This window comes from Odontesthes bonariensis, chromosome 21 (assembly GCF_027942865.1).
Source record: "Odontesthes bonariensis isolate fOdoBon6 chromosome 21, fOdoBon6.hap1, whole genome shotgun sequence".
Taxonomy (NCBI): Eukaryota; Metazoa; Chordata; class Actinopteri; order Atheriniformes; family Atherinopsidae; genus Odontesthes; species Odontesthes bonariensis.
In genome coordinates this window covers 20,535,879-20,562,797 of record NC_134526.1, presented here as the reverse complement: position 1 = coordinate 20,562,797, position 26,919 = coordinate 20,535,879, and the positions used below count along the sequence as shown (strand labels likewise).

At 43.1% G+C, this 26,919-nt stretch overlaps 2 protein-coding genes across 2 annotated transcripts in view; both read left to right on the top strand.

Moving 5' to 3' along the window:
- grapa (GRB2 related adaptor protein a) overlaps nucleotides 1–4,365 on the top strand; it is a 29,195-nt gene extending 24,830 nt beyond the window's left edge. The window contains exon 5 of the mRNA XM_075453631.1: nucleotides 3,084–4,365. Coding sequence (XP_075309746.1) covers nucleotides 3,084–3,269 — 186 coding nt within the window. The 3' untranslated portion in view covers nucleotides 3,270–4,365. The remainder of the gene's footprint in view (nucleotides 1–3,083) is intronic.
- A 1,504-nt stretch (nucleotides 4,366–5,869) lies between these two features.
- LOC142370812 (uncharacterized) lies at nucleotides 5,870–18,888 on the top strand. The gene is made up of 5 exons (XM_075453296.1): nucleotides 5,870–6,600; nucleotides 7,479–7,646; nucleotides 11,361–11,485; nucleotides 12,024–15,291; nucleotides 17,368–18,888. Exons 1-5 carry the CDS (start codon nucleotides 6,154–6,156, stop codon nucleotides 17,953–17,955), a joined length of 4,596 nt encoding a protein of 1,531 aa, XP_075309411.1. The 5' UTR covers nucleotides 5,870–6,153; the 3' UTR covers nucleotides 17,956–18,888.
- The last annotated feature ends 8,031 nt before the right edge of the window (nucleotides 18,889–26,919 follow it).

Sequence of the window (26,919 nt, the reverse complement as noted above, 5' to 3'; positions counted from 1 at the left end):
GGCAGTGACTGGTTTTAATCCTGTTGCAATGCTTTTGTGTTGTCAATCTGACTGTGCTGTTGGTCTTTCCAAACTAATACCTCTTTAGCTTGTTACATGGCTCCAGATCGCTTCTTATCTCTGCATGACAGAATAGGAAATAATTCTTGGCCCCTGCACATCCCTGTGCTGCTAAGCTTTCTCTCCAAACAAGAGCCCCGCCCATGCAAACATTGGATCTCTGTGTGACACCTTGTCATTTTTTTTTTTTTAAAGTACAAAAACAAAGTAGCATTAAAGGCTTTTTTCAGCTTTAAATGTCATGTTTGCGAGTGGGCTAAGACAAATTTAGTACAAAACTGTCATCCGTTGATGTTACAGCCTCTGTAAGTGCTCTCTGTGAGTTTAAATGGATGCTGGAGAGGATCCCAGAATGGATGGACCTTATTTCTCTGTCCAATCCACTGAAAGCTGGCACAGAAAAATAAATGGGTTATCCTATCACATACACATGCATATTATGCACGCAAGGGCACACTCCCAATTTCTGCACACACACACACGCCTACTCACACCCAAGAACTAATAGTGCATACATGCAACCCACACAAACTAGAAGTCTAGACTACAGTGGATCAGGATACAATAAGGCGTAAGACTTTGAGGATTTTATAGATTTGCAAGGATGAGTTTGTGTCTGTTGATCCTAATCCTGCTGTATGACTCATGTGGATACTTGTTTGTGTTTGTGTGTGTGTGTGTGTGTGTGTCCTACCTTTGCCAACATCTTGGGCCTTGTTCTGTGACAGAGCACAATGATAAAGATCACAACTGCAGCACAGACGCCTTCGCAAACTCACCGACCAAAAACAATTTTGGTATTCGTTCCAGTCTCTCAGTTTGCTCACAGCTCATTCCACATCCACTTTCCTCTGTGGGAGTGCAGCTGACAGCTGAGGTTCGATGAGATCGAGACGCTCCCTTTTAAATAGTCACTTTTATTCGGCTGCTCCCGAACTGCTTTAACTTCACCGGTCGGCCCAGATCAGTGGAGGTCGGCTATCTGGGGGGAAGAAAAGTAGTACTTTTTCTTGAATTCAAGGAAAAACACGGTGAGACAGTGAAATGAAATGAAGACGATTCATGTCAGAGAAGAAAATATTTTACTACTGTTTGTTGTCCTTTTTCATAGGCATGTTGTGTACTCTTATCTGGCGATCAGGTTGATCGTTTCATGCTTTGAAAAGATCAAGAAAGTCTTATATCTTAGAGGCAAGATGAGATAAATAATCAGGTCCCGAATTCACTGGAGGGGGAAAGAATTCCTTGCTCTGTCCAAGAGCCAGCCACACCTTTCAGCCGACAGTATGCCTGCTTTTAGATTCACATACGTGTGCGTATGCCACGTAAGGACGGGGTTGGGGAATATGTGTGCCATTTTCATTTTCTTTATTTTGCCGTGATTTCAACCTCAACCCCTTCGCAGACAAAAGTGTATTCATGAGCAAGAATGATTAAAGAGAGAATTTAGGAGTCTGAAATGAAATAAGTTTAAAATCCGTACTCTGAATTTTCAGGACCTATCGATAAAATATGTAGAAAATGTGTGAATTTTTCCTCATTGTTTTGTTCAAGAGGGGGTTGTTCATTCTGGCCAGCACTATATGTCGGATGGCGGTGTGGTGCCTTTGCAATGATTGCCATCTGCCAAAGGAGAAAAAAAAAAGAAGGAAATTGTTATTATCATAACCAGGTTGTCAATTTCAGAGTATTGCTCATCCTGCAAATGTATTTACATTTATATTGTGCACACCTTTGCAGCAAATTAACTTCATCATTTTCAGCCAGCAAAGGTTGAAAAACTAAATGCAGGAAGAATGCACATCCATCTGTAAAGATGGACAATTTATTTATTTATTTTTTAACTTTTTTTCTTCACAGTCTGAGTTCTCTTGTGTGCCCCTTTATAGAATATTCCACTAATAGGCGTACTGTATTAGCAGGTATGTTAACAATCAAATCTGCGCTGAATGCATGTTGATTAAACACATCCCAGCCCCTAAAAGTGTGACATGTAAATATGAGCTGAAGGTCACTGATCCTCAAATTGCCCGGTATGCCTGTGTCGGTGGTAGTTAGACGATGGAGAGAAATGCAATAATAAATCCAGAGAGGCAGACTGTTAATTTAAGCTAAAAGTTATCTGCTCGTGTGAGTCATATGCTCAGTTGCCAGCCTCAGCCTCAGTGATGATTGGCAATTTTGAGTTTACAACTCTCTACAATCAACTAATATAAACTACTATCATTCACAGAGTATCTGTGTGTAGTTTCATGTCTATATTTTTAATCTCTGTGTGCTGCTGCTGACGAAATAGATGTTAAATGGAATGGATGAATGAAATAGAATCGCACTTCATAAGAACAAAGAATAATGTTTTTGACATGGAAACACTGTCTGCTTTTCCCTTAACCTGACTATGCTGCTGCTATTGCAAACATACTGAAAACATATAACTTTCCTATTATTCTTTAGTTTTCTTTTGATACCGGCGTAGCCGTAACCAGATCAAATGCTTCAAAGAGCGCCCAGATTAAAATGTTACCCACATGGATCGAAGCTGAATCACATTAAAGTTGCTTTGGATGAGGGAAATTGAAGGATTTGCTACAAGTAATGTAGCATTTATGTGGATTTATTGGCAAACCTGAAATATAATACTGTGACTAATAACCCTGCCTTCATTAATGTAAAATCAAATGAGGAAGAATTCTATTTGTAACCCTTAACCTTTCATTCAGACTGCAGATACAGCCATTTAGTCCACCATGTTGAATTTTTTTTTTCCTTTACTTATTTATTTCATTTCAATCTGCAGCTTTGCCTTTAGATGTCGCTACATAGAGCACGTTCCTCATTTTCACACAAATATCTTTGCTAAATATTTTTCAGCAAATCTTACTTTTGGTACATTCTGTTGTGTTAGGAACTATTATATAGGAGTGCCCCCCTTTTAAGTTTTATTGTAGACACATGGACTGTAACCAAAGTGATGACGACCATTTTCCAATAACTCTCTCTTCTTTCTCTCTCTCCACCCCCAGCGTCCCCATCATGCCCACGCTCTCCTCGACTTCGCCCCCCACCACCCGTCCCAGCTGCGCTTCCTGCGCGGGGATGTCGTCGAACTCATTGACTGCTCCGATTCGCTACGCTGGAGGGGTCGTTGCCACGGACACGTGGGCTACTTCCCCCCAGAATACGTCCAGCCCGTTTACCACTGCCAGTGACCTGGCATTTCAAGTAATCACTCAGCCATTCTAGCAGGTCCTACACCCCCCCCCTCCCACAAAAAAAACCCCAAAAAAACTGCTCCCCCGATCCGCACGTGCCCGTCAGTGACTGGAGCAAACAAGCGATCGAGCCGCTGCTGACAGACTCCTCTCATCTCCCTGCGATGTCACCTGTCAGACAAAAAGCCTCGTCAAGTCAGCTGTTCCAGGCTCATCAGTCTCTTCCAACTGACGCCTTCAGCTCCACTTCTCTATAAAAGTGAAACATTCCGACATGGACCTACACACTGTGGAAGACTCTCGCATATAAAACAGTCACAGACAAGCACGCACGCGAATACTTCCAGGCAAAGAAATCATTTATTACAGCTTGTCAGCTCTTATGCAGGCTAACTAATGGTAACAAACACTAACCTGACAGAGAAAAAAAGCATGTGTGGTCCATTTGAGCTTATGACAGAAGGGAAAAGGAAAGAACTTTCCCCTCTAGAGGTCTGCACGAGGAGATTTGTGGAGCCGAGGGGAGTGAAATCATTGTGTTGTGGACATTTGGGCCAAATATTAAGAATACTGATATCCCTCCGTCACTGGGTGCGTGCGACGGGGGGTTTGTTTCTAATGAGTGGGTCTGAAAATGTGTAAACCTGCAAACTTCGAAGCGTGTGCACGTTGTGTCTTACTGTGAGAGTGAAAACATGTCTGCAAGGTTTAGGATACGCTGCTTTTGAGTGCGCGCGCGCGTGTTTATTTCAGTGTGTGTTTGTAAAGGCCACTAAAGGACGTTTGCAGCAGCCAACGACTTGAATACCGCTCAGACGCCACACCGTATCTAAATACACTGCTTAAAATGTGATCCCCCTCAACCACAATTTATGGATCATCTGTTTGTTTTCTATGTATTTATTCTTCATCATGTGTAATCTTAAATTGTGTACATTGCAAATGAAATTAGCCATTGTAGATAGGTTCTGCTTGTCTTGCAAAATATATCAAAGGAAACCACATTTTACATGAATTTACAGTGAGAACTTGGACCGCTCTACCATATGTAAGAACAATCACTGAAATAAATCATGCATTTACCTCTTTGAAACTGAAGTTTGGGCGTCATTTTGGAAAACCTATTCCAGCCACAAGAGTGCACAGTTGAGAAAGGCGAGACAGTATAAAGAGGAGCAATTTGGTGGGTTTAACGCTGGCTTTTTATCCAAGAAACAGACATTTGGAGTCCAGTTTGAAATTAGAGGCCAGTGAGTCTAAAACTTTTAGTTGTCATACTTAGTTTATGAAGATTGACTTTTCTTTTTTTTTTTTTTAACTACACGCCTGTCTCTTTTAAAGGACATTACATTTTACACACATTTTATCCAGGAGACAACTCACTCCCATGTGACTCTTGTTGTCATGTCTGAAATGAAGCAGGAAGCAGACTTTAAGCTTTGTAACTCCCCGGGTCTGAATCGCTTCTGTTTCGCTCCCTTTCACTCTATTGTCTCCGCTTTTGTTTTTAATAAACCACTTTCTCATTCCTCCTGACAGAGTCACCTTTGGCTTTCTAGTGACAGGTAGTCAATAAACTAACCATACCCAACAGTGTGGAGAAGAACAAAGGAGTTAAAGGTGCACAGTAACAGTTCTGCTGTCGTCTTCCTCTTATCCTTTTAGAACCGTTGAGTCCCTTTGACATGTCTGCGCGGTGTGACATATTTGTGTCACACACTAAAAGTGAGATGGTGTAAGAACACTAAACCTTCCTATCACGAGGCAAAATGTACAGAGAAAAGTACGAGATGAGACAAAGTCAGACACAGAGAAAAACTGGAGGGAAAAAGAAGCAACCAAAAGAAGAAAAAAGAACAGGAGGAACCGGAATACTGATGAAAGATTACCCGTGAGGAAGCAGTGTGTCAACTGCTTGAATGATATTAACAGTAAAAAGAAAAAAAAAAAAAAAAGAGAAAAAGTAGAAAGGGAAGGTGTGCAAGCTGTGACATCAGGGCTTTTCAGTAGTGTCAGACGCAAATAAAACAGAGCAGCTAAACCAGTTAGAGTATAAGTAACCAGCCTCCGAATGGTGAGGCCCTCTCAGGGAAGGAAGCAATAATCAGCCTGCCAACCACTCAAACGCCGTGTAAACCAGGGAAACACTTTGAATCACTGAGTAAGCTGTTACATAAGTCAGGTCAATGAGAGGAAGATGAGAGTGACAATTTACGAGGTCGAGAAGGGACAAGGGACCTGCCTCTCTAGCCAGAGGAGAGGCAGGTCCTTTCAAAGGATGGGGCTGGTGTTCTGGCAGCTGTCTACACACTGTTTAACCTAAGCCTGACAGCAACTGTAACTGATATAACAGGTAAAACAGCAAAGCTATGGTCTGCTCTGACATTATATGATCAGACAGGTGATGTCTGACTGCCTGGAGCTGAGGCTAATGGTTTAGAAAAAGGGAGGAGGGGGGGGCTTTCCCATCACTTGCCCGGCAGAATTCATCAGCCAGGAACCTGCTAGGAGAGGCTTAAAGGTCACGTGTGGGTGGGCGTGTTTTACCTGTCAGGAGTCGCACCTGTAGGTGCAGCCTGCGGCTTTTCTCTCACTCGCTTCTGCTCCCTGAGCCGGGTGAGTTGTGCGCGCAGTAACGGGGATGGCTGAGTGTTAAAGCGCCATGGACCAACAGAGGAGCGAAGCTGACAGCAAAAGGGCACAACATGTAATAACATGCACCAACTTCTGTGTTACACCACTAAGCTGTTGCAACCGCAGACGGGGTATTGGAGGGCTTTCGTGCGGGTCTGGAGAAGTTTCGGAAACCGCTGTCTTATAAAACGTTGTGGATTTTCACGGTTTTGTTACTGTTTCTTGTCAAGCGATCCGGGCTCCAGATATGGCTCTATCACAGATACAGTGCCTGGATGATAACCACGTGAACCCGCGGACGCACGAGTCCAAACCGGAGTTCTTCTACTGCGAAGACCAGCGGCTTGCGCTCGAGGCTCTCCTGTATGACGGTCGCGAGGCGTTCGTTAGGTACCTGGAGACCCGCGGCCTCCGGGGTTTCCTCTCGGACCCGGAGCTGGAGACTTTGGCCGGCGAAGTTGAACCGTTTGACCCGGGCTCGGAGCTTTTCCTGGACAATGTCAAAGACGAGTCGCTTTCACTGCAATACTGGCCGGAGCTGTCGGACACATCCATGCCGCAGATGGACCTGGGCTGGCCGAACAACGACTCGTACCGGGGGGTGACGCGCACTACGGTGTACACGCAGCCGCCGCTGGATGGCCAGGCCCACATCAAAGAGGTTGTCAGAAAAATGATTACACAGGCGCAAAAGGTGGGTGAGCCACACATATGCAACATGCGTTTGTTTGTTTATTTGCGCGTACGAAGAGCGCAAAATTCATTCTAGCCAAGTCACTTCTATGTTTTTATCTCTCCGTGTTTACAGATCATGTTAAATGTCGCGAAAATTGTCCTTTATTTACCTCAGTGTTAGGTAGAAATGTGCTTATTCAGATCAGTATCTGCGCCTAAAGCAAACCATTAGTGTTAACCCACGCAGCTCTCACTTGAGTTGGTTTTCTGTGGCCTGAAAAAGGTAGGTTATGGTTCCCTGTCATTGAAAAAAAAACACCCCAGGCAACGTATGTACCTGTTCGATTTATTAACCCTTAATTTGAACAGTCAGAATGAGATCAGAGTTCAGAGTGCTGGCCAACTGACAGTCGAGAGTAAAGTGCAGCCTGATTAAGCTGCTTTATCAGCAGCTGAAAGAAGCGCACCCACACTGTAACTGTCCCAGCAACATTGCAGCATGTGTTATGCCGGATATTTGCATGGAGTCGTGCAATATAATGCCAAGGCCCATGTGTATCAGTGTGCTCGTGTCTCTTCATGCGGCTGCGAAAAGTTTATGACATGTTCAATTTCTCAGCGGATCTTCTTAATGTGGCATTCGGCTGAATCCTTTTTTGCATCACTTTCTTGGAAAGCTTCAGACTGAGCCACTTGTGTCATATTAGCAGAGAACTGGAGGATCACTCCTGGCCTCATTTGTGCGTCGTCTTTTTTTTTTTTTGACACATTCTGCATTATTTAAAAAAAAGGATGCAGTTTGCGTAATCATACCACTTCGTACTGCGTGTGCACGTGATGTGTGAGATGATGTGTGCGCAATCCAACTGGTGCATTTGCGTTTGTGCTCATTTTCAGGTGATAGCAGTGGTGATGGATGTCTTCACCGACGTCGACATCTTCAGAGATTTGCTGGACGCTGCTTTCAGAAGGAAGGTGTCTGTTTATATCCTGCTGGAGCGCACAACACTGCCTCACTTCCTGTCCATGTGTCAGAGGGCCAACATGCATGCTGGCCACCTCAAGGTGAGCCGCTGTCATCCTAGATTCCACCTCTTTCTTTCTGTGTGCTTGTTCAGAGCCTGCCTTGTGACAGAGAGTGACTTGATTATCATACAGTCAGTGGAGGAAAAGCTACTGTCATGTATTTTGAATTTGCATTTTTATTAAGTGCTCAGGTAAGTCATATCTTGAAAACAGGTTTCCATGTGGGCATGTCAGTTCGGAAACAGTCAGGTACTTTATTGTAAACGGTTAACATGCAGTGTAATACAAAATAAACGTTCACTTTCTGTCTGTGGCCTCCTCACACACGGACACACACACACGCATACAACATCCAGTGGCCTCATCCACCTAGCAGCATACTACAGAAATCCCCTCTGTGCTTGTGTCTCACTTTATATATCATGAAAAACAAAAGCTAAAGAACAGGTTTTGGTCTGTTGGGACATGTGAAAGGGAGTAACGTGGAGAATACAAATGCAACATAAGTGAATGCACATTCCAGAGACGGATATCCTTTTGATCAGACATGCAAACCAAACTTCATTGACCAGTAAGCGATCTTAACCATCTACTGATTACAAAGTAATAGAGTTCCGATATATTTCAGAGGCTCCCAGTATGCTTGACCTTTTTTTGTTAAAACTTCATTGTGTTGAGGGATTAGGCAGTTAGCATTAGCATTTGTTAGAAGTGACACATTGGAGTTACGATTCAAGCTTCAAATATTCATTATTCTCCCCCTCATGGAGGCACCCAGCTTTGTACTATGCCTGCTGCCGGAGGACAACCTCTGAACTACCTTTTATAAACTATGAACAATATATGAAAGGATGTTCAACGAAAAGAGACTTCGCCACTCGTCAGATAAGATGGTTTATTGACACATTAAACATTTTGACGGCGGCTTACTATCCAAGGACGACATGATCAGAGCTGGAGCAGATCCTGGCTGAGCGCTCTGTTGGTGGGCCTCTGAGTCTGCCCCAGCTGGAAGCTCTGAGCCTTCTGATGGGAGCTGGAGTTGGCAGAGGATGTCTATGTTACGAGCAAGAGGAACGACGAGGGGTGGTATAGCTTCTAAAATAACGAAAGGTGAAGGAGTGGTGGAAGGGCTAAACGCGTGCAGTGATGGTAGAAGAGACGGAGAGAGAAGCAGGAGCTCAGAGGTGCGGCCGGACATGACGGGAAGAAAGTGAAAGGCTTAAGCTCAGTTTCCTGATTTAATCATTGGCAGCTTTTTGATGGCACTGTCAAAGGTATATAAATCCGCTGGTAAAAAAAAAAAAAAAAGGCATGAGTCACATTTGCCCCTAAACTTGCTCTACTCGTTACCTCCAAATAGTGCGTGCCAACAACGCTCCAAGGAAGCGCCGAATACTTGAAGCAGCCACCATGAACATACTCGCTTGGAACTGAAAGCGAGTACATTTCTGGTGTTTTCTCTGTGAATTTAGGAACCAGTCTGAAAGCGCTGCAAACCACTGAAGGGCCTTAAGCTGTACAGAACTGTACATATTAAAATACAAATAAATAGGTCATACAGATACACCCCTGCAAACTGATGGCGCGTAAACCCAAGTGACACACGGAGGCTGCAGCAGCTTGTCAGACTTTGAGCACCATCTGGGTTCGGATTGCGAGGAAAAAACGCAGTAAAATACCATAGTGCCATTTTGTCCTGGTTTATAAATGTAAATAAATGTTTGTATTGCACATAACGTGATAAGAGAACGAGTCTGGTTCAGTTCAGTAAGTTGTTCGAACTGTTTCATCATTATTGCATTACTCTTCATGTTAGAATAAATAGCATGTTGCTCCCTGCTGTTTTTCCCTTCAACGTCTCGGTCCTGTCTTTCTGCTTTAGTGCAAGTTGCCGAGTGCAGTCCTGCCCACAGTACTGCATCTGCACTGTGCACACTTAGCCTGGAGTTGCCCTACTTATGAACTAGTCAAATGTTCGATTGCAGAATGGCTTTCTGTGCGAGGAAAAATTCAACCTGTGCCACAGATTCCTCTGATGTGTTTGAAGTTAGATGCGTATCACAGTCACATAATGTTCTGTTTTTGTACACCTTCTGGAATTACTTCTTGGTATTTTTTGCTTCTGTACAGCTCATTCATACTTCATGTGGTATAGAATGCAGTGTACGTTTTACTGGCACATGTACGTGTGTACTCGGCATACACATATCCATTTCTTAGTCGTATACTTAATTTCTGTTTCGTTCTGCCCTGAGCGATCTGCAGGGCTCTGCTCCCTGATGTATAAAGTATGCTGCTCCTTTGATTTATTGGGGAGCAGCAGAGCCTATTCGGCCAAATAACCCAGTATAACCTTTTATGATATTAATGATCCTGGATACAGATCCTGTAGTTTATTTGTGGCAGCCCAGAAAATGAGTTAAACCAGGGGACAGCTGCCGAACAACGAAGAGCAACTAATGCAAGATCTTCAAACGTGACAATTCTGTCGGAAAGCTGCAAACAGGCAACGGAATGAGAAGATTGCTGGCAGGAGTGTGACAGATAGAGATTTTGCTGCGAGCTGTAAGTGACGAGCTGTGGTTGGTGAAGGGGTGGATCAACAGAATGGGAGGAGGAGCAGATGAGTTGACGTGTGAGTGAGAGTAAGAAGAATGTTGCGCCTCAATAAGCACAAAAAGTACCAGATTCCTCAAGCTCTTCAGTTTTCCAAGGAGGTTTCTCGATATTTTAAAAATCTTCAGCAGGGACTCCTCAACCTGCCAGATTTTGGTCCAATTATTCTAACAAAGTGGGCAAAACTACAGTTTGTGAGATGGTTAGGATGTCTTTATTGCTGACTCAAAAGTACATTTTTGTGAGTAAAACTTGTTTATTTGTTGGACTTTTGAGCTGAAGTGGTCATCAGCTGCAGCTCAGAGTTGAGGACAGACATGGACTGAAAAAGAAAAATGCAGTTTGTCTGTTTATCTAATCAATTCCACGCAAGACTGCACTGATAGAAAGAAAAAGTAAAGGGCGTGACCACAGGACAGGGAAAAACAAGCGGCTTCCCCGTAATGCAAGCCAAGCCAGGAACATTCTGCTGCATCAAGACAAGCGCTTACATAACATTGTGGCGCCTCCCTAGTTTAGTACCCGGTCCCTCTGACAGACTTGCTGTGCAAAGTTAAATCGAGAGTTCCCAAAGGCCAAGCTAAGCCTTCCCAAATGAGATGGCAGCTCCACAAAACGTAAGTAGTAAACAAAAACTTGATGGGCGGATGCTCTTAAAAAGCAGCTCATGTGATCATGGGTAGAAAATCATACTCGTCTTCTTCTCTGTGCAATTTGTGTGTAAAATTGGGCATCCACAAGCGTTCGTGAAAACTTTTTCAGAAATCAAGCCGATATGGGCCGAGAACTAATTCTTGTCAGGTACCAGGTGTTCATATGAGCTGGACACACACTGTTTTTCAGACGTGCACGAGGCAGCTTCCAAATCAGACGGTCACATAGCAGCAAATGGGAAAGCACTAAACCTAATGCCAACCTATTGCCATAAAGATTTTTTATTGTCATTAAAAAGTATTAAAGTAGCTTAAAAACAACCGGGAGGTCGTTTACATACACTGACCACCATCAGCCAATAATGTTCACAAAGGAATATTAGGCCACCTCATAAATCACTGCAATAATAGTTGTTTTTCATGTGGTTGACATTGAATGCTGTATAAGTGGTACTGATGATACCGTGTTCATGCGTTTCAGCATCTCCGCGTACGCTGCTCCGAAGGCACAGAGTTCTACACTCGACGCTGCACTAAGGTCAGAGGGCGAACGGGGCACAGATTCATGTTCATTGATGGAGACAAAGCTGTGTCTGGGTCATACAGGTCAGTGTACATTATGGGTGTGCGTACGAAAAAACCAGTTACAGAGTCCGTCTTTTTTTTTTTTTTATTCGCACATTATCATCTTTATTTCTGTGTTTTGGCATGTTGAAGAAGCGATATGAATGAACAGTACACTTTATTTATGTTCAGCAGCGTTTTCTACAAAGCAAATAGGTTGGAAGTGAAACAAGATAATTATTCTCTGGGTAATTAACTTTGGGTACTGTTCTGCAGGTTAATTTGAGTGTGTTAGCAACACATTTGATGAGAGTTCAGTGTAGCTGAACTTGAGCCCTTTTCAACAATAATTCCCACACTGTAATCACTGACTGACGATAACCCATAGACAGTTTCAGCATAAACTTTACACTCACTCTTAAGTCTTTTATATATCACCCTCAAACGCTGGAATATTGTGTTTTAACTTTAATGCCAAAGTATAATTCAACTCCTACCAGACTTCACCTGTCTCGCTCAGTTATTAGCAGTTCCCTGCTTGTTGCCTATTACTGAGCTACATTTTCTTCTGCTTTGTTAGTTTCACCTGGATGTCCTCACGGCTGGATAGAAATCTCATCACTGTGACTACGGGCCAGGCTGTGGATGCCTTCGACCAACTGTTTCGCTTCCTTTACATGACTTCCAGCTATGTTGAGCTCCAGCAAGTCGCAACAGACCCCGAGCCCGCGCCAGAACTCCGGTCACAACTCCCAACTGCGGCTCCCCCTTCTGCTGAGGTTGCTAGAAAAATGTACAACCCCAAATACGCCCTGGTTGCTCAGAGCAACCCCAGCCCCACCACCTCTGTTGGCCACGATAGCCCCAAAGAGTCTGAAGCTTCAGAGAACTCCAAGAAGAAGAGGCGGAGGAGGGCTAGAGATGAGGCCACACAGGATGCTCCTCCCCTCCACCCTGGGCTAATAAATCTAGAAAAAGCATACTTAATCTCATACTTGCCCACTTGGCCTGAACCTGACCCACCAAGTGATGTCATAGGGTTCATTAACATTCGGGATGCCAACAGACCGACTCAAGTTCATCTACAGCGCTCTGAGATGTTTGAAACCAGCCAAGCAATCCGGTTTAGCAGTCCAATAAGCAAGCCACAGGAAGCATTGCCAGAGATCGCAAAGCCCAGACAGCTAACTTCTAAACGTGAGGAGATGGGAAAACTCCAACCATCACAAAGTAAATCAGAGACTGATGAGTTGATGGTGGACAGAGCAAAGCCAGCACAGCAGAATGCGTCTCCTGGTGACATCAAAAGTAAAGATAAGACACCGGAAGAGGAATCCCTTCAATGTAGACAAACGTCGGAGTCTGACAAAGACAAAACTAAAGCGCTCAATTCTGAGATTAAACTCTTTTCAAACACAGCCACAAGCCCAGATGCAGGCCACAATAAACCATACCTGAGTGCACACACATCTCCCCAATCCAGCTGCAAAGCACCAACACCTAATGGGGGGAGACCTTCACCCAGAGCCCAAACTGTCTCCACTGACAATCCCAAATCAGACTCAGTCCCAGAATCAAACACTAAAAAAGAAGAAGAAACTACAACAAGCTTGAATGCCAAAAGGACCGTTGTGTACAGAACAGACATAGAGGAGTCGAACATCACAGAAATCTCTCAGCTGTGTGACGCCACTGACTCAAACTCAGAAGACACACAAGAAAAAACTGTGGTGTCTCATACAGATTCACACACAAAGGCTGTTAACATGCGACCTAAAATGACTCATAACCTCCAGAATCCCAGCGTCCACGAGCATATTTCTACCCCCTCTGCTTCTGCATTGCCGTCTGAATGTTCCACCTTCCGTTCCAAAAATAACCTAATTACTACAGCGCACTCAAGCACAGCTACTAGTTCTCACACTTCTGTTTCCTCCAGCAGCACCCATTCTTCTTTTCCTTATCCCACCTCCTCTTTTACTTCACGAAATCTCCCCTTTCCTTCATCGTCACCTCCTGCATCTTCTAATTTGACCTCAGGTCCTCCCATCCCTAAGCCTCGTACTGTTCAGCTGGTACTCAAAGCTGGCAGCATCAGCAATGCTCAGACACTGCCAGAGATCAGTGTTATCACGAGGCCTAAGACCAGCACAGGGCCACAAGCAGTCCACAGTGAACCTCCTGCAGCAACTAAAATGCCAGCATCTCCAGTAAAGAGGTCCGAAACTGCCTCAGAACGACAGTGCAACGGTGCTAGTAAAGAAGGAGATCAAAAAGATGCTGAAAACACAAATAATCCCAAAGAAACTCCACAGCAAAAAAAGGGCGTGACTTCCCTAGAGACAAAGGGTAAGGAAGCTGATGGACAACATGATGGCAGAACCGGAGCGCCATCACTCACTGGAACCAAACTACAAACGCAGTCAGATGTTTTGATTACTGATGCACCCAAGGCAGCCAGTGGGAATATTAATGAAATCATTCCAAAAGATGTCGATTCCAAGACTTTGGCGTCAACAGATTCTGAGACGGACCGTGTACAGACAGACATTAAGACCTCAGAAACCCCCCCGAAAAGCTGTGAATTAGCTGAAGTGCCAAACGTGACACAATGCCAGATACACCTTTCAAGAGCACATGAACCTCAGAGATCATCACATAGAAAACTGACTTCACGGGATGTAGATGTGTTAGAGACTGTGGACTCTTCAAAAGCTCCAGCAAACAGTACATCACACAGCCCATACATATTCACTGATACTGCTGCTGACAGCAGGCACACAGACTGCAAATTAGACACTGCGAGACAGAACGCACGCGGCGCGTTTCAAGAACAAACTTGTGAAACGCGGAGTAGCTCACACACACCCGTGAAAGCCCTGCGTTTACAACTCTCCGACGTGAGCGCACCAGACTTGCATTCGTCAACCCCCAAGCGAGAATCGCGGCCGCTCACAGTTATTGAACGAAGTCCAACTCTGGACGGGTATCCTCCAGGTTCAGCCACCTCCGGTTCACAAACAATCTCCCCTGACCCACGATCATACACGCCAGACTTTCGAACACCTACACCGGACATCAGTGATGGCTACGTCTCATCAAGAGATGACTCCACCACCTCTGAAGAGTATTATGAATGTAGTGACTCTCCTTTCTATGAGCCTGTTTTTGATCTAAGTGGATATCAAAACTATGGGACAGAGGAGAATTTTATCAGCATGCCTAATGCTGCCACCACTGCCACTAATCCTGCATACCTGAATCACAGCCTGAGTGCTGTGAAATTAAGCTCCACAGACCAGAACAGCTCTCGCGGTGAGACTTTGTCAAATACTTCTGGAGTCTCCTCTTCTTCTTTAATTGGGACAAAAGGGCAAAGAAGAGAGCCAGAGGACACAAATGAGGAAAATGGTAAAAAACAGGATATAAAACGTGGAGAACTGAGTCATGCAGAGAAGAGGACAGAGCAAGAATCCGAGGGGGTTGAGGGGACAGGCAGGGATGGGGCCAGTGACACCGTGGGGCATTTTAAACAAGAAGGTGACTCGACAGAAACGGCAGAGAAAGGCAACAAAGCCCAGTCTCCTCAGAAAAACAAGGTGCAAAACCAGTTAGCGCCAGATAGAGCGGTTGATGGAGGAGTGACTGCGGGTAAATCAGCGTATCAGGAAATAGAGCGGAGGCAGTTGTCTACTGAAGAGCTGAAAGCAAAGATCACTTCTTCTGAGGGAGAGAGAAAGGACAAAACATCCTCTGGGAGGGCGACGGGATTGAACCAGGTGGCACTAAGATCCAGCGATGCAGAGATGAGCGAGAGCCAGTCAGCCAGGGAGATGAAGGGACAGAAGGTATGAGCTGCAAGAAAGCAAGCGTTTCATCTTGATTTCTAAAGTAATTTGCTTCATTCCACTTAAGAAACATCTCAAGATGTGATGCATCTTAATCAAAATGATTTGTTCTATTTGAACAACATATGAGTCTGGTTTGCGGCGTACACCAATAAGGACACTTCACAAGTTGATCAAATTATATTTCCTAACTGTATTTCATTCAAAAAATATTGCCAAAACCATGTTAATTGCTAAGAAAAGGCAACCACCATTGAAAATCCACCCACTCTCACTCAACTGTGATTAAACCCAAAGGCAACAAGAAAGCCACAAAAGTTAAATGTTTTTTTTTTTTTTATCATATTGAGAATAGTTGCTCACTCTCACCTTCCTGTCCTCATATTTGCGTTGCTTTGAATTTTGGTGTCCACAAGGAGTTCTGGGACATCGCCGTCTCCTTTCTTTTTTATGAAGGATGGTTCAGTGATAAAGGAAGCGCTGAAGCTATCATTATCGTTATCATTGGCTGCCACTTGGATACAAGTCATTAAAACAGAATGCAATGGTTTGCGCGTCGAAGAAAAAAACATTTAATTCATCATTGGACATTAAAATTATGCCGATGATGACAGTGAGACATTTTACTATTTCTTGAAAAATACGAGCTCATCTCGAATTTGATGGCAGAAAATGTTTCACAAAAGTTGGGCGCCACGTTTACCGCTTTAAAGAAGTCCCTAAGCATGAAGTCCCTTTGCTTCATGGCGCTCCAAGTGTGTTCAACCGGTGAGGGTCTTGACTGCAGGCAGGCCAATCCAGCACCCGGACCCGTTCACTATGAGGCCATGTTATTGTAAGAGACAGCAGTGTAGGGTTTTGAATTGTCACCTTAAACCTGTATATACCTTCCACGGGCACTAATGCACCCCCATACCATGAGAGATGCAGGCTTTTGAAGTGAATGCTGATAACAAACTGGATTTCCAGAATTTAATCCAAAAAGGAATCTTTGGTCCAGAGAAGACTGCAATGTTTCTGGGTGATGTCTTTGCACAGTGAACTGTGTTCACAGACAATGATTTCTGGAAGCAGTGATTTCCATGACAGAATTGCACCTGTTTTTAATTCAGTGAATATTCAAAGTCAAACATGCCCCACAATTTGGAGGCAGCTTCTTTTCTTTTGGAGATTGCTGACCCACTGACTCTGCCTCTTTAAGGTGCTCTTTTTTTCTTTTTAATGCCCAATCATGTGACCGACCTATTGCCAATCAACCTAATTAGCTGCAACATGTTCCTCCGGCTGTTTCTTTTTGGTACCACTCACTTTTCCGGCCTTTCTTTGCCCCATCTCCCAACGTTTATGAGACGTGTTGCTGTCATCACATTCAAGATGAGCTCATGTTGTCCATGACATAGAAAAATATCTTAATTTCAGCGTTTGTTATGCTTTCTATGTTCCATTTTGTGTAACAATATTGGCTTACGAGCTTTGCAAATCGTTACACTCAAACTTTCCATTGAAATTTAAGTTTTATATAATCTAAATAAAAGGTTAGCCACACTGAATTAACCCAAGTTATGTTTCTTTCTGTGTGTGTGTGTGTGTACATTTGTTTACTGTGCTTCTGCAGGCCATCACTAAGTTGAAACCCAATGCTGGTTCATGATTGAGCACTGAGGGGGAATTAAAGTGACATTCTTTTAATGAAGTTTCACATGGGTTCAGGCTGATGCAATATTAATGAATGGATAAAAGATGGATGGTTTTACATTTATTGTTGGCCAGAGTCCATTGCTTTTCTCATCGAGTAATAATTTGTTGTTGTCAGTGAGGTGTTGATTGCATTTTTAGCTCAGTTAATTCATATTCATATTGTAATATTAACTAAGGCTAAATGTAATGGGCACTCACATTTACAACCAAGCAGATTCATTTTCTACTCGCAACAATGGTTTTATGTAACTTGGTATTGCATTTTAAACTCTATTATAGATAAGTTGGGGGCTCTCTCTGGATTAATGTGAGCACGTGCAGTCTGCTGACGTGTTGTAACAAGCCTTAGTCAAATGTCTCTTCTTTGTTTTGTTGTAGCCTTTGCATTCTTCACCCAAACCACGTCGGCTTAAGCAGCAGGACTCTGGGCCTTTCTCATCTTACCGACCACAGAGATCCCCTCGACTCCTCTCAGCCTCCCAGCTACTAGAAGCGCGTCCTTCGGGAAGCCGTGAGCTGAACCTAACGGAAAGCAAAACACTCCTCAGGAGTCTCAAGGTCGTGGATGATCTGTCATCTCCTCGCAGACCCCCATCCAGGCCACCATCTCCAGTGACAGTAGGTTCTGCGGCCGGGCGGAAGCAGGTCTCCCACAGCCAGCAGAGCCTCCCCTTCCGACAGCCTCCAGCATCGCAGATAAGGACAAGGGCTGGCCAACCACAGAGCCAGAATCCTTACCCAAAACCGCAGGCCTCCTTTCTCCACACACATTCTAAGCTCCATCCTCAGCCCCCGATTGAGATGGTATCTGCACAGGAGGAACACAGAGAAGGGAGTGTTCCATTTCACTTGACTGCTGGTAGGCTATTCAGCCTTAAAGGACACAAGGACAAAAGCAAAATACCAGCGCAGAGCAAGAGAGGCAGCACCAGCTCTCCAGTAAAGGGACGCAAAAGCACAAGCTAGTGTGGCTCCATCAGTCCTCCTGTCCTCAGGCTTTCTGTTACTATAACACATTGGTCATTTATGGGGTTAGGCAAAGCATGATTATGTGTTTTCGTATTTCTTCTTTTGACACTGGACATTTTTCTCATATAGAAATCCAGCTTATGAGTCTTTCTTCATGTCACGACCGCTGTGAACAGCCTATGAATCTGGAGCTGTCGGCTGCTTCTCGCGTCTAGACTTGAGTACCCCACCTCCCTTTTCAACCTTTTGGCCTCAAATATCTACAACGGAATAATGGAGCTGCTTGCAATTTATCCATGTTTTGGAATTTTTTATTTATTTATGATGAAACAAAATGCATACCAGGTCCTCCATCAGCTCACCGTAGAATAAATGAGCTACCCTGACCTGAACCAGTCAACACACAGATTAAGCAAAAAGAAAAGCAATTATTTCCTGGTTATTGTTAGTTTATTCTTACTATTACGAGTCAACTCAAACTTGTTGGATTTTTTTGCTGGTCGTTACCTCAGAGTTGACGCTGTCTTTTCTGTTATTTCACCAATTTTGGGCTTACGTGATGTGAATTCTGAATTATTTCTCTCAATTTTCTTACGGTAAGAATAACTGGATAAATCAAAGATGACGTTTTAAACTGGGGGTTCATGCAAAATGCCTTTGCAGGTGCACTGTTTTGTGACGGCTTACATTGCTGACACAAAAATGAAACTAATAGCCTCTTCCTGCTGTTCTTTATAATGACTTTACAGAGAGATATGTAAACGCTCAAATGGCTTAACAGTTTCTACAGCAAGCATCTCCTCCTGCTGTCTGTTTACATTGGGAAAAAAAATTCAAATTGAACACAAAATGTTCTGTGATTGTCTCTGATGCTTCAAACCTTTTATTTGATCTGTTTTGTATTCATAAACTGTGCGTTGTCCACTGAAAGACTAAAGGAGTCAGACTGTTGATTTATTCTCTGTTTACACCGAACTGCATTTGCATTCAAAATGCTTTTGGCCTCAAAGTCACAGAGCCTGTGCAGTAAGCAAGGCAGAAGTGATCTGCGGTGATGAGCACAATAAACACAACAAACCGGACCGGACTCCTAATGCTAAAGACCGATGCGGATGTAACAGTCCGTGCACGGGATGGCATCTCTCAGTTTTTGTGAGGAACAGGAGCGCGTGGAGAGGTGACACAGCTAATCTCGGGAATGACAGCCTGTCTGTGGCTGAAATGTATGAGCCAGATCTCACGAGTCAGTGAAAACAACCGCTCCCTTCGAGACGATAAATTTATGGTTTTGCTGAATGCATATTTGTGTGTTTATACTTCTAAAAACACCTTCTACCTGACCGTGGTGTGTCTCCAAGTTTGTTCACACTACATTTTCATATTTTCATGATTTTGGTATTTTCAGTCTTTTTTTTTTTCATTTTTGGAAGATTAGATTTATTTTTCTTACTACTGAGAAGGGTGAATTAGATGATTTGTATGAATCATTAATGGCTGCCCTTTGAAGCTGCGGATGCTCGGTGAGATACTTCACGCATCACGCAGACCTCGGAGCTGTAAAGAGAGGCGCATCAGGCTTCAGGCGTCTCAAATATCGACGCATCTTTCATTTTCCCGTCATGTTTCACTGCATCTTGCAGTTTTGCTAATGTCTCATGTAGGGTTGTCATTTGTCACATAACTCCTGATAGTAAACACAACGTTAAAGATGAAACTTCAGCATCTGCTACCCTCACATTCATCTGTGCAGGAAAGAAGAGGCGGAGCTGTTATATCTGCACGTCTAAAGATAGAATGCTCACCTTTATACCACTGATATTAGACTTGGATGACATTGTTTGTGCAAACACACGCTATCACTTAAATTGCCTGGGATCAGATCAGAGACAGGCCCCTGGGTGTGCCTTATCTCCGCAGTTGTTGACTATTGTTGCTCAGAGTCATCGCTAACAGGCTGAACATGCACCAGCCTTGAGCTCCAACTCTTCCACTCATTGAGCTTTTGGCACCCACAGGCACGAGCCTACCAAGCCGAGCTGACCTGTTAGCACTGTCAGTGTTGTTGTGCAATAAAAAATAACTCTGGACTGTGTTCAAACTGGGGATAAAGAAGTGTTACACACACAAAAAAAAACGCAGTGTTTAACAGCTTTCTGGGTCATACGTCCAGAATTTGAATGAGTCAGACACAGCCCACAGGCACGCATTTGTTTCGCACAAGGAGAAAAGATCCAGAAAACAAAAGGAGTAGCAGAGAAAAATGAAAAATAACTCATTTTTGTTGGAGGTGACTGGAAAAGCAAATGATGGAAGATGGGGAGGAGGCTAAAACCTCACTGCCTCAAGTATACTGCTTGTGTTGTCCTGCATACAACACAAAAGCCTCTTGAATTTCAACATAATTTCAAGGCATCCACTTTTTGTTCTACTTTCAGATCCAGAAGATTTTCTGTTCAGCTGTTTTCTAATCTGGAATCTGTATACGCCTGCTATAAAAAATACTCTATATAGGCAGGAGAGTGGATCGTGCATCACATTTATACAGGTTAGATATCGATATGTGTGTCAGCTGGTAACATTGAATGGTGCAGAATTAAGTGGACCTCAGGAAAAAAAAACATCACATGGTTTCAGTGCCTCTCCATTCATCTCAAATGTAGCAGAAAACTCTGTACTATTTCATACACTCATAAACACACACACTCATGATGAAAGTCTCGTTTTGATTTATATATATCTTTGGTCTGTGCAGCTGGTAAGAGTCGCTCCATCCCAGAAAGAGCACAGCCTACACAATCAAACACCCACTTAATTTAAACAGAAACCATTCCACTCTCCCTCAGGTCATTTATATGGATATGAGAGATTTGGTTGTGAAGCAGTCTTGCACGCAAACACATTTAGGGCCCATCGTGATGTCATCTTTTCATCTGAGCACTTCAAGCTCATCCTAACTGATTGTGCCAGACCTCTACTCAGCCTTGTCTGTGCAGCACAGACAAAGATGACACAATAAGATTGCGCACATGCAAAGGAGCGACTGAGCTCTCTTTTGGGGCTAACTTTTGAGAGTAGAGACAACCCTTGAGGCCTTTAACAGCCAAGCAGCTCACACTCATAGGCAAACACACACTTACATGTAAACATGAGCATCGCAGATGCAGAAGTGTGCGTGTGTGGGAAGGTGCACTAATTGGGAAATTCTGGGTTTCTAGCAATGTTGGATATAAGGAAATGATTTGTCTGATAGGTTATATCTTTTCCCAACTTTTGGTTTTCATTTTTTTTCCCTTCAGTGCCAGATTAACCATGAAATATGTTATAAATGCAAAAAAGAAAAAAGTTTTAAAGTGTATCAGCCCTTCATTACACTCTCTTTGAATGAGCAAAAATTCTTCCATCCAAATCCAAATAACCTTTACTTTTACCTTAACTAATGAGATTATATCTGTAGGCAAATAGACAAACTGCAGTTTTTGACAGGCAAAATGAAATGAAAATAAATGCTGTTAGTTTCAGAGCAAAGACAATGCAACATAACCAGCAGGCTGTACTGTGAAGCAAATTCAACATAGCCTGCCTTCCTTCGTGTTAACTGGCTTGACAAAACCTAACCATCCACTCAGAGGTAACAGGTACTGAGAGTATGATTATGATCATTCTCAGTTAACTCAGGGTTTCTTCAGGCTCAGTGTGAGCTAACATGAAAGGGGAGTTTTATGCTTCTTTTGATGCTTCTTCTGCGTAAAACATATACCACCCACCTCAAACTTAGAAGATCAGGTTGTATGAATGGAGAAGTCAGAAAATAGTGAAGTTTGTTGTGCAGTTTAGTGAGTTCAGAGGCCACATGCACACACATAAAGCTCTTCAACTTTTGTATTGATAAATACTACATTTAGCTCAGTCCTGAACAAAACCCAAGCACATTTTAATTGATTGACTATCCTCTGATATATAGGCCAAGACTGAATCATTTTCTAATCTGTGTTACTGGTCGCAACGCACAACCGACAACACGTGTTCCTGTAAGTGCAAAGCTTCTTCACAGTGTCACACTCAACAGGTTTGGATATTCAGCGTATTCCTTCTACATGCCAAGTTGTTCATCCAACAATGAATTCTGGTATAAAGGGCTAATTTAATATCTTTCTGACACTAAATCTTTTAAAGCTATAATGTGTAATATTTCACGGACAATGAATGTCTCCATGTCGCTCCGCCATTTTAAAACTACGGGATTTGTAGAAGGACATGTCATCAGCTTCGCCCTTTCCGTTTTCAATGTGATGACATGTCCTTCTACAAATCCCGTAGTTTTAAAATGGCGGAGCGACATGGAGACATTCATTGGGGTGTAACACTGTTATGTACATTCGCATGCTGAATATAAAGAATATAAGAACACTGCACTTTTGTGATGGAGGTAATTAATAACGATTGAGGTAATACTTGTGAATGATAAGACTCAAATTTGTTAATAGACAACATGAAATATTACACATTATGGCTTTAAAGATATCGCTTAATCAATGTTACTGTGATTGAATCTCGAGGTGGAAAAGCCTGCATTTGATCAGCGTCTGAATGTGGAACACTGGTTGACCTTTAAGATCACAGTTAAAATATGGATTTTCTGTTAGTCGTTTGACAATCCAATGTTTTTCCATCACTAAAGAGCTTTTGTTGCCGTGTCAGGTCAGACGTCAGCTTCCAAGACTTCTGGCTGATGACATTTAAATATTGTTTCGCTATGATTTTGCCGTTATTGGAATTTTCACCAGGACAAGAATCAGCGAAAGTCTGCTGCTTTTTTCAGATGATTTCATCCAAAACTCATGAAATGCTCCGGATCAGGTAATGCGCTCACCCGGTTAAATAAGAGCCACCTTTGTAAAACTGAAAGCTCAGTCTTTCAGCCCAACATAGCTCACTAGGCAGCTAATCTTACTTTGCAGTACACCCCTCAGAACACAAGAGATCGATCGCTGCCATCAATTTTTGACATCCTGTTTGCTGATATGCCCACAGTCACACATATTGGCCAATAGCGATGTCAGGCTGACGGATACCTGCATGGTGCGTATATTGAATATACATAATTGCACACTTTAACTTGGGCCATAGCTGCAAAACATATTTGGCGGAACACAACAACCAGAAGGAAAATATTTAACAAAATGCAAAAACATTTCCCAAAACGTGACTCCGCTCAAAGAAAACCCGTTTCAGAAAGCGACAGAATAGGAACAACTCCGGAAAGGCTTTGCACACAACACCACAACAAATCAAAGTATATTTAGTGTACAGCTCTAGTTTTTTCTGTGTTTTTTTTTATGTTGCCTTTAGAAATATTATCTTATGAAATGGCATATTTTGCTTTCTCTTTTCTTTTTGGTTAAGATTTTGTGCTGTCAAGCATTTTTGTGTTTTGCACCTCAGGGCCACCATACTGACAAACACCTATGTGGCATTTTATGTCTGGTGGCTGGTGGTTGTTTCATGACCAAAACAAAGCGAGTGCAGTTGATGACTCTTCGCACAGAGGCTACAATGGGAGGACAGTGCTGACAGTGGACATAAACCGCTTTCAATCCCGCATTAAGTCCACCGAAGCAGCATTAAAGGAATGTAAAAAGCAAGACGCTAGAGGCTGGAGGTCTTTTCGCAGAACACAACCCTCTCACATTCCCATGTATTCTGGAGGTCCTACAGTTTACATGAGCTGACAGAGTGTTCGGTTGACAGGAAAGTATGTGGCACGGGATCAGACTCCCTATTCGGCTTAAACAGAACAAGACGCACAGTCCCTCCAGCAGGAAATTAAACTTATTTTTAAGCAGCTTCACAGAGCGGCACCGCACCCAAGTGATTTATGTGTCTGGATCTGCTCGGAGGAAAGGTGTGTTACATATTTCACAGGTCGATCAGGTGCACTGGCTTGTTTAGAGCATTGCAAAGGTCAGGGTTTGGTGCCAGTCAGTTTGTTGATTTTAGATACCATAGGAAATTCCATTTAAACCGCAGACTGTGAGATCCGAAGAAGGCACACAGAATAGAGTATTTTAGACCCAGTCCGAATGAAACGGTGACATCCCGTTTAATCTAATTAGAAACAGATCAATAGGATTTAAGTCAATTGTGGAATGAGGGTCGAGTAATTACTTGGGCAAATTTGAGTCCAGTGGAGTACTTAGATACACGTGATGGTGATGGAGCTTTGTCTTGCATAGAGATGTGACAAAACTTTTCTCAGCACCACTGCTAGAGAAAACTGTCTTCCAGATTTAGTAGGAGTTTTATTTTCAGTCTTTCTAGAAAAGTGGCTGGTAGACAGTGTTCACCACTCAGTTTCTAGCTGTGTGACCTGCTGTTTGATGCTGAGGATGTGGTATAAAAGAGGTTTGTAGAGCTTCTTTGCTGAATCCAACTTCCTATTATAGTCATAAAGTCATGAGCTCTGTGAAGCGGAGCCACATATTCAGCTGATGATGATTCTCTGCGTTTATATTTTAAAGTTTCCATAATATCGTCACTTTAAGCTGTTTCATGTTTCTATGGGCTTCCTAGTGATGCAGCGTTTTTTGGTTCTGTCAAGATGGGCCAAGATTTCTATAAACTGAACCAGCAGATGCACAAGAACATAATCAGACTAAGTCATCATACGGGTCTTTCTTTTAAGATTTTACAAACATCACTTTATAGAAAAGATAATCGTGGTAAAAAAGTGTTTTGTGACGCTTTGAAAAAGTTTTCCGTGGGTGCACATTTTCCATTGGTTGAGTATCAGGGTAGAACCTGTTAGCTCAGCGCGTATCACATCATGAACACAGAGTTTGGCTGCCTCACTCGAAAACCACCCGACACATCCCACTTCAGCGCAGACGTGTTAAAGAGAATGGCTGACTGCCCACAAGTCTCAGCGTTATTCCCGGAGTTGTCGCTGCTCGGCTCGTCGACATGACACCATGATGAGGTTATGCAAATCAAAATCCACCTAAATATTTGGGATGTTTGGAAACAAAAATGTCATGAAACAGTCCCTAAATATCTATGAACTGAGGAGACCAGCTGCTGGACATTTGGGACGAGAATGTTGTCCCATTCTTGTCTGACGTGTAGATGCTGTTTTTTTGCAGATTGCTGCACCTCTGTCCATCTTTACTTCGTAGACTCTACCTCTCTAAGGTGCTCTTTTTATGCTCAGCTATGTCTCTGAACTGTGGCCAGTTAGCCCGATTAGTTGCAGCACGTTCCTCCGGTTGTTTCTTTTTCATACCACTTACTTTTCCAGCCATTTCTTCCCCCTGTCCCAGCTTTTATGATGCGTTGCTGGCATCAGATTCAAGGAGACCCTAACAGTTTTCATGAGATGGTAAAATGTCTTACTTTCAACATTTCATGTTATTCTTTTGTGAATAAGATGTTGATTTTGGAGATTGATAAATCATTGCATTCTGCTTTTCTTTACATTTTACACTGTGTCCCAACTTTTTGGGAATAGGAGTTGTAGAATATGTAAAAAACTTACGCTTGTGTTTGGACCAGCAGTTTTACAAGCATCCCTAGTAATTGCTGGAGATGGCAAAAAATGCCTTTTGGGCAGCAAGAGATAGACATTTTTACTCTTGCTCCATTTTACCTTGGTTTTTCAGACGTGTAGTCAGCATTAATACACATGCTATGACGAAAGACCACTGGGACAAGTTAGTAGCAAGGCTGAGTGGTGCCATCAAGCTCTCTTAATGCATCAGTGGTTCACATCCATGAGTTGCAGCCTCAAACTGCCGAATCAGTGCCAGTTCGTTGTGAATCATTCATGAGAACATTTACTCTTCCAGTGTGTTGAGAGATGTGTTTCTTTGTTTATTTTTTGGGAGATTCTTCCATTTAGTTGTTGTTTTTGGCCTGACTGATTCCACTGCTCGGGGAAATATTTGAAAAAAGCTCTTCAAGACTTCCTGACATTGAAGGTACTTATTTATTAACAGAGGACTGTGATTTTGGATCTGATGTCGGAAAGCAAGGAGAGTTCTGGTGAAACAAAGGAATATGAAGTCGCACAGCTTAACATCCCACACAACATTTTCCAGCCCGCTTACTCCTCTGGCATGCAGCTGATTGTTAGATTGTGTTTCATTAATTTTGTCGCAAACGGTTCAGCTAAAGAAGCAAGAAGCAATGGAACAATACTAGACATGGACAGAGGAGGAGAGTCTATGAATCGGATGAGCAAATCAGTCTCACCAACGCTATTCGTCCCCGTCTTACGCAGCCAACAGTTGAATTCAAGTCCTCACTGGATATTTGATGTTTGCATTTCAAAGATGTTGAATGTCGTGGTATAAGTGATGGTAAACTCATTAGGTGTGAGACAGTGCTGCCATGAAATTTTCGACTCTGGGTGTCATGATAATAAGCTATTTTTTGCTATCATATGCTATTTTTTGTATTGTGGCAATATGTCACAGGCTGGTCCAAAAAAAAAAAAGTTATCTGAGGGATCATTTCAAGATCTGCCTTTTAAACGGAGGCTCAGAGAAGTAACGGGACATCTTTTTCCTGCTCCATACTACATGACGACAGTGACTGGACTAGACTGGTAAGGTTTCTGATCAGCTTACCAAGGTTCAAATATACTGTCTTTTAAAACTTTTTCACAACAATCGCCTCATCCACTTTCCATTCATGCAGCGCTCCGAGCTGGATATGGATATATTGACAAGGGGGCTCGACAAGTCAAATAACAAGTCCTGATGAAGTTGCTGTACTCCTCTGTACTTGCAGATTTCAGCAGGGAGGAGCTCAGACATGACCCTCACTGAGACTCGCTGTGGTGTTTGCAGCAGTTGAAAGTAAGTGACACCACAACACACACACAAAGCAACTCAGCCAAAGACAAACACAGGACACGCAACGATGAGCTGCGGCTTCCTGTGGAAAGTTGCCTCTGTACCCTTT